This window comes from Pteropus vampyrus, unplaced genomic scaffold (genome assembly GCF_000151845.1).
Source record: "Pteropus vampyrus isolate Shadow unplaced genomic scaffold, Pvam_2.0 Scaffold47, whole genome shotgun sequence".
In the NCBI taxonomy this organism is placed as follows: Eukaryota; Metazoa; Chordata; class Mammalia; order Chiroptera; family Pteropodidae; genus Pteropus; species Pteropus vampyrus.
In genome coordinates, this window is record NW_011888828.1 from 8,769,205 (window position 1) to 8,779,302 (window position 10,098).

At 50.0% G+C, this 10,098-nt stretch overlaps 1 protein-coding gene across 1 annotated transcript in view; it reads left to right on the forward strand.

The window, feature by feature from the left end:
* Positions 1–3,846: 3,846 nt before the first annotated feature.
* The window catches only part of CUNH8orf74 (chromosome unknown C8orf74 homolog), a 20,220-nt gene continuing 13,968 nt past the window's right edge, over positions 3,847–10,098 (forward strand). Inside the window, exons 1-2 of the mRNA XM_011359465.1 lie at positions 3,847–3,921; positions 5,493–5,685. Coding sequence (XP_011357767.1) covers positions 3,874–3,921; positions 5,493–5,685 — 241 coding nt within the window. The 5' untranslated portion in view covers positions 3,847–3,873. The remainder of the gene's footprint in view (positions 3,922–5,492; positions 5,686–10,098) is intronic.

Consider the following 10,098-nt stretch of genomic DNA (forward strand, 5'->3'; position numbering starts at 1 on the left):
GTGCTGTCATTACACTTAGACAGCACGTTTGTGACTTGGTCTGCTCCTCCCCTGGACTGGGCATACCTCGAGGGTGAGGCCCATGTTCATTTATTTAACAAATGCACGTGGAGCATCTGCCCCATGCCAGACACGGGGTCCCCACGGTGAGCAAAGCAAAGACTCTGCCCTCGTGGACGTTCTGTGCTAGCGGGGGAAGACAAACACATAGTAAATAAATATGTCAGGTGGTAATAAGTGTTATGAAGGAAAATAAAGCAGAGCGAGGGGACGGAGCGGAGGAGGAGGGGGCTGCTATTGTAGAGATGTGGTCTGGGGATGTGTCTCTGAGGATGTGACATAGAGTCAAGGCCTGAGGAAGCTGGCCAAGCAAGTACCTGGGAGAAGATCATTCCAGACGGAGGCAGGAAAAGGTACAAAAGCTCCAAGGAGGCGTGTGCCCAAGGCATAAAGTCCGGCAGTGCAAATAAAGCAGAGGAGGAGGAGGAAGGGGCAGTGCTAGGAAACAGAGTGGAAGAGGAATGCAGGGGCCACGTCACAGAAAGCTTTGCAGGTCATCTCTGCATCTCATGCTTTTAGTAGAACGGCTGCTCTTCAATGCACAGTAAACGTTATTTGAGCGAATGAGTGAGTGATCACTTAGAAACATGTCGAGATTTACAGTGTCCTAAAAAAGACCTTTCTTGACTGTATCTCCCCATCACCTCCTCCAGGGGTTCTTCCCTAGGGAAATGAAAGGTTCCCACCTGTCTAAAGGCAGACCGAGCCAAAGCCACAATCAGGTAGACTCCTGATTCGTCGTGATGGCTTGTCCTTGGTGGGGCTCCTTTCGTGTGAATGAGCAGAATTCCCACCCTCCCCCAGCCCCAGAAAAGTCTCCTAAGATGACTGACTGACTGTCCCTTTCTCAGGACTCTGACAGGAAGTCGGACGTGCAGCTCACATTGGTGACCAGAGGAGATATCCTGCGACCTAATCGCCCCCACTTCCTGTTTCTGGCAAATCACTTTACTTCTGTGAACAAGAACCTCTCCTTGCCTGGTCCACCTCATGACCTGATTTAACCCAACTCGAGCCTCAGAAATCAGTCTCTTTAGCGCTGAGAGATTGAGTGTAGCTACATGTAACACTAAACCCAAATAACAATAGCTTAAACAAGATGTGGATGTTTTTTTCTTTCAAATCACAAAAAATGCAAAGGTCAGTAGTCAGTGACTGGTGCAGCAGACCTTGGCTATTGTCAGGGACCCCAGGATAGGATTCTTATTCACGTGCTTGCAGTATGACTGCTGGTGCTCCGGCAATCACCTTTGCATTCCCAATCAGAAAGAAGAAAGAGACAACTGTCAAATGAGTTTTCCAAAGCCTGGAAAACCTATCCAGGAGCTATGTCACATGACCACTCCAATCTACAAGGGAGGCAGAGAAATGTTGATTTTTAGCTGTGCACATGGCTGCCCCTGGGAAAACTGGAGTTCTATTGATAAGACTAGAGGAGAATAAATACTGGACAGGCTATAAACAGTATCTGGCAGAATCTACCCTCTTGAACTACCCATCATTCATAAATACCCTTCTTCACATTCATGTTCGCATACACCTCACATTTCCAATAAGGGACACAAAGGGTCTCTGGATAATGCTCTCCTCTCTGTCATGTCCTTGTGGTCCAAAGCTCTAAATGTCAGAGTCTACCCCAGCATGCCCCGTATACAATGGCAGAAAAAGAAGCTAACTGTCATAAAAACACTCATCAAGTAAAGAAGCCAGCCACAAAAGGGCAAATACTGTACGATTCCACTTGCATGAGATACCGAGCGTAGTCAGAATCCTAGAGACAGGAAGTAGACTGGTGGTTGAGAGGAGTAGGGGGAAGGGTGGAGTAGGGAGTGTTTAACAAAGACAGGTGCAGTTTGGGAAGTTAGGAAAGTTCTGGAGATAGATGTTGGTGATGGTTGCACAACTACGTGAACGTACTTAGTGCTACTGATTGACCTATACATTTAAAAACGGGTTGAAAAAGTAAATCTCATTTATGTTTTACCTCAACGGAAAAAATAAAATTTTAACGTGAAAAAAAAGAAAAAAGAAAAAGAGTACATGGGACGCGTCTTGGAGACACGCTAAGCAAAATAAGCCAGTTGCAGAAGAGCAAGTCCCACGTGATCGCACTCATACGAAAGAGCTAGAATAGTCAAACTCGTAGAATCAGGTGGTTGTCAGAATCTGGCGGAAGAGGAGGAGGGAGAGTTGCTCATCAGGAAGCATTAAGTTTCAATTATGCAATTTGTAGACATTCCAGAGATCTGCTGCACCATATTATGCCTGTCCTTAAAGGTACTCTATTGGGCCCGTAAAATGCATTAAGGGTATAGATCTCACGTGTTCTTACCGTGACAGAATTTTAAAAAGGAATATGTGACCTAGAGAGAAAAGACGGCACAGACAGAGCCCCGGAGCGTACCTACTTGTAAGGGACAAACGGAGGAAGAGGTCTTTACGGAAGGCGGAGGAGAGACGGGTGGAGAGACAGGAGATCATCTGGGATAGAGCGACTTATGAGAAACCAAGAAGCAACTACATGCTCGACAGAAGCAAACGCCAAGGATGACAAGAGCGGAGAGAGATCCACGACGTAGCAACTCCGTGCTGCAACAGGCTGCATTAAGCTTAATGCTATGTTCATTCCCATAGTCTCACAACTCTAAACCCAGATGACAGTATGAGATAAGCAAGAGTGTGAAAGCTGCTGACGAAAGAATGGGTACGTTTGCATGAGGACCCGCCGGGCCTCATGGGAGGGAAGGGACACCCTTCCTCATCCTCTCATCCCTTGTAAGCTGTAGGGGGTGGAAAAGTGGCCCCAACCAAAGTCTTTCTCATGGTGGGAAGAGCAGTGAGGGCATTGAAGTAATATGACCATGAAGACAAGGAAGGCGGCCCATGGAACAAGCCTTGCTGGAGTCATGTGGCCCACGGGGATGATGGCTCTGAGTGGTTGAGGCGGCAGATGCTGTAAACTTGGGAGCTCTTTCTCCTTCCCCATCTGGGGGAAGAGCTCTACCTGGGGAATTCTCACTTCTGGCCAGGAACCCCCTGGCCAGGCGGAAACTCAAAGAGCTGACAAGGCCTGGCCGGGTACCTCCGGAGGCAAATTCAGGGCCAGGCAGCTCAGTGGCCACCCCAGCCAACATCCTTGTATGTTCTCACTGAGGCTCCTGGGCACAAAGTTGGGGCTTACAGTCAGGGAGGCAGGGCAAAGCAGGACTTGCCTCTCTGGTGACCAGAGGGTGCCAGGGTTTGCAAGACAGAGAAGGACAAAACGAGCCAGGAGTGTGGAACTGGAGCCTTACGACTCTCGGCACTTGAGCACTGCGCTTGGGGACCCCTCCCATGGAGATTTTTCCTAACCCCAGAGCAAAGTCAGGATACTAGAAACAGAGTCATCGATGGCACTGGCCAATAAAGAAGTGAGATGGAAGCCAGATCCTAGTGGGACATGGAGTTGGCGAGGATGTGAAGAGCAAGTGGAGACCCATCGTTTCATGGAGACAAATCCTTGACTATGGAAAGCATGAGAGAAACGGGGCTTGGGTAAAAAGATACGTACAACGGGGGGATGTGTGTGTTTGCAGAAACGTCCGAAAGGGCTCACTTCCTAAAGGCCAGCAGTCCGTGAAGGAGAGGCTGGAGGCTAGAAAGGAGTCAGCACCCCGCACAGCTGGAGGCGGAGGAGACCCAGAGCCCAGCTGGAGAGGAGACGCCAGGCTCGAAGCAGGTCTTCATGACCTCACAAAGCCACATCCTCACCCCCAGGTTCTGGGACCTCTGAGTCAGTCCGGCTGAGTCTCCTAGCAACTGGATGCAGGGGCCATGGCCCTCTTAACACCCCAGGGAGTGAAAAAAGTCTTCCAATTTCAGGTGAAGAGAAAATGTGGCTTTTAAAAGGAAGCGTGCTCAGATTGGTCTAACAGTGTGAGGTGTGTGTGCAAGAAGTGGTCCCTCGACGGTGCCTCCTCAGGTGGACACCTTGGACAACACCCCTTTCCCAGCACACCCCCTCTGAGGCCTACAGTGGGTCTGTGCCAGCGAGAATGCCCGGCCAAAAGCTCACCAGCCCGTAGAGGTCTTCCAGACCTACAATGACAGCCCCTGATGCGGCAGAAGTCGCCAGAAGGAAGGAGATGGGCTGCATGCACTGCCTGCCTCCACCGCAGGAGGCCAGGGAGGCCCCTGGGGCTGGTTGGAAGGCCGACTGAGCCCTCTGGGACTGTGCGTAGGGAGTATATGCGGTTGTGTGTGTATGTATATGGGGAGGAAGAGGGAGTCTGCTGCTTTAAGGCAGGGAGAGGGGCAGATTTGATCAGTTTTTCACAGCCAATTCTGAGGCCGAAAGGCATGACGAGGGGTCCTGTGGAGTGATGAGGGTCCACCCGGCAGGGCCCAGACCTCTCAGCAAGTCCTTTCCAGAACAGGGCTGTCCACGGAGGGTGTCAGGGCCCTGCTGCAGACCTCAGGCAAGGGGGTCTCACGCCAAATGTGTGCTCAGGTCAGCTTCTGACCCATAGCTATGAGCTGTTGGGCAATCAATAGGTAAAGGCTGCCCCTGGTAGGGTCTCTGTCCCCACCTTCAGATGTGGCTTTTATCACATTGTCTACACCTTCCAACAAGCTGTTCTGTCAGGCACCAGCCGGGGGATCTGTGAGGGCTGCAGAGAAGGACTGCCTAGGGGCTGTGGACAGGGCTGTGGGCCTCCTCCTGGCACCAAGTCAGCTACCAGGTTCCACCTCCACGCACGGTCACCCCAGCCAGAGCACTCCCTTGCCCCGGGGAGCAGCACGCTGTGCTCATGGGTCTCCACTCCACGCCACGCTTTTTCTCACCCCCTCCTCTGAAGGCGCTCGCTTCTCCTACGTCTATGGACGATATATGAGAGCTTTTCTGAAAGGGCCAGGAGATCTCTCAAGTGAAATAGGTTCTTACCTACAGATAGGAAAAAAATGTTACCCTAATTACCCCCTGACCTGCCAGAGTGCCTGAATTTTCACCAAGCAAGATACAGTCCTCCTTGCCCAACGGTGCCTCTTTACAGTCATTTACACCTCAGCATGAATTTCATTATCAGATCAATAGGTCTGGGGCAGCTAGTTGAGAGTTGGCTCTGAGAGAAGTCAGATTTTGTTTTAGCAAAGAGAAAAGAAGGACCATAATTCAGGACTTCAGGCCTCCTGGAGGTTTACAGACTCAGGGCTGCCACGGCTAGCATGAGAACTCTCAGAGGAACGAGCAATCCTAGAAAAAAGCGTACATTCCCCCCAAATGGGGAGGAAAGCTGTCCAGAGATGAAAGCTCTGGCCAGGCGTAGCCACATGCTTGGGCACTCTTCAGGATGGTGGAGAGCTGTGTGGGGCCCCCTGAAGTGTTCTGCCCACAGAGGACGGCATCTCGATTCCTCGGTTTCACCCTCCGCTCCTCACATCATGCCCTGCAGAAAACAGAAGGTCGGGAGCATCTACGGAGACTGCTGAACTGGGAAGAGTTTGATGAACTGAGAGACTCCCGCAGAAGCATCCTCCTGGATACCCTCTACGAAAGTATCATCTTTGCCGTGGGCAAAGGCTTCCCGTGGGTGGAGGTAGTCAAGGTGGTCAAGTTTACAGAAGAGCTGATCAAGGAAACCAAAGGTATGAGGCATCCCGGGCAGAAGTCGGGGGGCTTGCAGGGAGAGGGGGATACAGAGGACCCCTCTGCAGTCCGCAGCCCCTTTGAAGGGCCGGGAGCACCTTCTTTTTTTTCCCTGACATTTAGTATCCTTGCATGCTCATCAGCAGGGTTCCCCTCCAGGCTTTCTGTAAAGTGGAACAAACAAAACGTTCTTGCTGAATTTTTCCCACTGGTCTCCTTGGCTGAAAATCTTGCACCACTCTTAGCTGTTCATACAGAAGCCAGTCAGATGTTTACACTTTAGTATGAATTTCACCATCAGATCAATACCTCTGGGGTAGCTAGTTGAGAGTAGGCACAGAAGGAATTCAAATTTCCTTAAGAAAGAGAGAGGAGGGATCATAGTTCAGAATTTTTGTTTTGTTTAGTTTTGTTTTTGCTTAACATAAATTGAATGTGTCACTCCTCTGCTTAAAACCTTTTATTGACTTACCATGGCACCCTTGAAAGAATGCAAATTTTCCCCAGTATCAGGTTTTGCTATGCTGAATATTTTGGGAGAATCCTTTACAGCAGCAGTCCCCAATCTTTTTGGCACCAGGGACTGGTGCTCCTATGAGAATCTAATGCCCGATGATCTGAGGTGGAGCCGAGGTGGTGATATTATTGCTAAGAGCGGCTGCAAATATAGATGAAACTTCGCTCACTCGCCCTCACCTCCTACTGTGCAGCCCAGTTCCTAACAGGCCAGGGACCAGTACTGGTCCACAGACCAAGGGTTGGGGACCCCTGCTTTACGGGTATCAGATTGCAGGCAGGGATGGGGAACAGCAGTCAGGTGAGTCTGCAGAGGAAGCACCTATAGGTGGATGATAGAGGGAACCCCTGCCTGTGCTGAGCTTCATGATGAGAGGATGAGAATCTCTCTCTCTGATGAGCGGGCAGAAAGAGAGAGGGAAGAAGAATATTAGCCCCAAGCAGGTGGGAACTCGGGCTCCTTCAAGTTTCCATCGGAGCCTTCCACAGGCCAAACCTTTGAAAAGCAGAGGATGGTGATGCAAACCCAGCTTCAGACTGAAGAGATCAGATGGCACTGGAGCTATCGGCATCTCCAGTTATGGCATACCTTGCCCACACGACAAATCTGTGTCTCATAGACATCTAAAACCTTAGAGGTGGAAGGAGACTGGATGATCAGAAAACTTAATTCCCTCTCTGCAGAGAGCCCCTCAGCCAGCCAGCAAGTTTCTTCCCACCTGCGGGGCACAACCTAAGCGACAGGGAACTTCCTCCTCCTGAGACAATGCCTTCCTTTTACACCACTCTTGTTGTTAGGAAGTTCTTTTTATCTAGGTACATCTGCCTTTTATACCTTTTACTCTCAAGCTCAATGTCTGTCCTCTAGAAGCAGAGTGCAGGCCCTAGAGATATTTAATGAGCTTTATGTAATGTGACTATCATGTCTTCACATTTAGACATACCCGCTGTGCCTTTAATCATTCTTAATACGGTGTCATTTCCATAGACCTTTCCACTCCACCTCCCTACCACTGCTCCCTTTCTTGCTGCTCTTCTCTGGGCATATTGTGTTTATCAATATCATTCTTAAAATATGGCATCCAGATCCAAACACAATACAACCTGTGATTTGATCAGTGAAGTAATCAGGGATTTTATCACCTCCCCTGTCCTGGTGATGATGCTCCTGTTAATAGAGCCTAGAGTTGCATTTATTTTAACAGCATCACGGTCACATTAGTTCATGTTGGTCAGGAAGTCCATTATGGGAACCATTTTTCCCATCCTGCCCCTGTGCAATGACGATTTTGGTTGTACACGTGGAACTTTGCGATCATCCTCATTGATTCCATCTTGTCAATGCTGGCCGATCTGCCCTTCCTTCTGACATTTTCAGCTCTTCATCCTGGGCCATCCAGCTTACGAATTCTTCCTCTTACCTTTAAATCATCTCAAAATTTGTGAAGCATCGTTGGTACAAACATGGAGTTAAGAACAAGCTCTCAGGTGGGCTCCCTTTGCTGGAATTCAACTTACTGAAAATAGAATCCATCAGGAGGCCCAGCACTCAAAGGGAGAATTCAAATCCTAGTTTAGTTCCTTACTAGATGTGTAGTCCTGGGCAAGTCACATCACCGCTGAGCCTCTGCTTACACATCTATGCATGGAAAATGCAGGAACACCCACTTCCTAAGGTTTTTTTTTTTGAAGATTAAACGAGGTTACGTATGTAAAGTCCATAGCATGGTGCTTGGTGCCTGATAAACGCTCAGTGAGTGCTAGCTAGCTCTTATTTTTAGGAGTGGACCACAGGGAGAAAGACCCAGATTTCTGCGGTGCACCCTCCCTGGCTCCCCGTATGCATGCTCAGCGTCCTCCCGCCCGCAGTGGCCGCCTCATTCATCCTTCTCAAGCCCTGTTTCCATCAGGCCAACCTCCCTCCTTTTTTTATCTAAACTCCTCCCCCAAAGAGCTACAATGGTACAGCAAGGGAGGCCAAAGTCGGGGGCTCAAACCTCTGGAGACAGTGTCTATGCCTTCGTTTTTGTCTCCCATATTAATCCCCTCGGAGCCAAACAATACACATGGCGCATGGTGGGTGTTGCATGAAGAAATGAACATGCGAATGAGTGAATGGATTCTTTATGCTCATGGAGACGACATGTTCTGTATGCGGAGAGAAGGTTAGGGTGCTCGACTTGTCCCAGGCTTACTCAATTGAGGCCGGTGTGTCTAGGTGATGTCAGAGGCAGTACAGCGGTGTGATTAAGCCCCAAACTCTGCAGTCAGAAGACCTGAGTTTAAATCCCACCTCCATCACTTATTACTGTGTCATCTTGAAAATGTTACTTTACCTCTCTCTCTCTCTGTGCCTTCATGTCCTTGTCTTTAAAATGAGGGCAGTAATAATCCTGACTCATAAGAAAGTTGGCAGGATTAAATGAGACAGACACGCAAAACGTATTGCAGAATGACAAGCACATAGAAAGTGCTCAGCAAATGTTAGCTCCCATGTGCTCATCACACATGGAGTGAGGCGGCATGAACAGCAGATGCTGGTGGTCCAGGACTATAAGTTGCTACTTTCTGCTCCTCAGGGGGTTTGCTGTTGGCACCACTTCTTATAGGCAGGCTAAAGATAGGTTTAAATCACAAGCCAGCAGAATGGAGGTTCAGATACCTATCTGGCCCTTAATGCCCTACATGTGTGACCCACCCTCGGGCATCTGTTCACTGCCCTTGTTAGGGATCCAGGTGATAAGGGCAGGAAGGGTTGGCAAACAGCAGGTCAGTTCCTTCCCATCTCACATCCTTCCCTGCCCCTCTTTCTGCGCACATGTCCCACCTAAGGCAGGTCATGGTGTGCGGGATACAGACAGCCAAGGTTAAAGTCCACACTGGGCTGTTAATCTTCTTAGAAGGTAGCTTCTCCAGGATTTTTTTTTTTCTTTTTTTGGTTAATCTGGGGCTGAGGATGGTTGAGCTCTGCTTGCATACTAGATAACAAAGCTGGCAGACAGCATTTTAGGAGAGTCATGTTTGCACAACGATGACTCAGAGCTCCGCCAGGACAGCCTGACAGCTCAGCTTATCTCCCCACCCAATCGGGCCTCAAGACCTGGAGGGAAAGGGTGGCCCTTTTTATTCAAAAGTGTAAGCTGATTCCATGTCCTGGCAAATAGCTCACCAGGGCATTCTGGCCCCAGCCCCATACCATAGAGTTCTTTCATTGCACCTCCTCTGCCAGCCTCTGGGAAGCCCTGGGCAGATCCCATCCTGCCTCCTTGGGGTCAAGGGTGAAGTCACCAATCACAGCACAGAGGGCCAGAGGCTGCCAGCTCTGACCTGGTGGGAGCAAATTGCAGCAAGTGGGCAGATTTTGTATACCCTGCCGAGGCTAAGAGGAGAGAGGAGAGCGATGTTGGAGCAAAAGGGACCCTGATGTCTCCTCTTCTGCCTGAGGGAGTTACAGAGATGCAGGGTGCCCAGGAGGCCCTGCACTTCCTATCTGTGACTGGCACATTGCACCAGGAGAGCTGTAGAAGGGAGAACAGCCTCCCCTGCCCCAGACTTCACTCTGCAGGGAGTTGAGGGCTAGAGGTAGTGCAGCCAGTACAGATGTTTGCCCAGAACCCACCACCAGAGCCTTCTGCACCAGCCATCGCCTCAGCCACTTGGCAGCTCTGCCCCTTGCTGTCATCGTCTTGCAAGCACTGGCCTCTCTCTGATGCTCCACTGGGATAGAAAGAACCCCTTTCCTGCTGACCTGGTCCTCAAATCCTGGGGGTAAGAGGAAGTGGGCCTTGATGACCTGTCCGTGGAGGCACGAGGTAGCCAGGCAAGTGCCCTGTGAAGTGTGTCACAGCACTGGTATCTGCAGTTCCACCCTTGGCCACTCCTGATTCTCCAGGAAA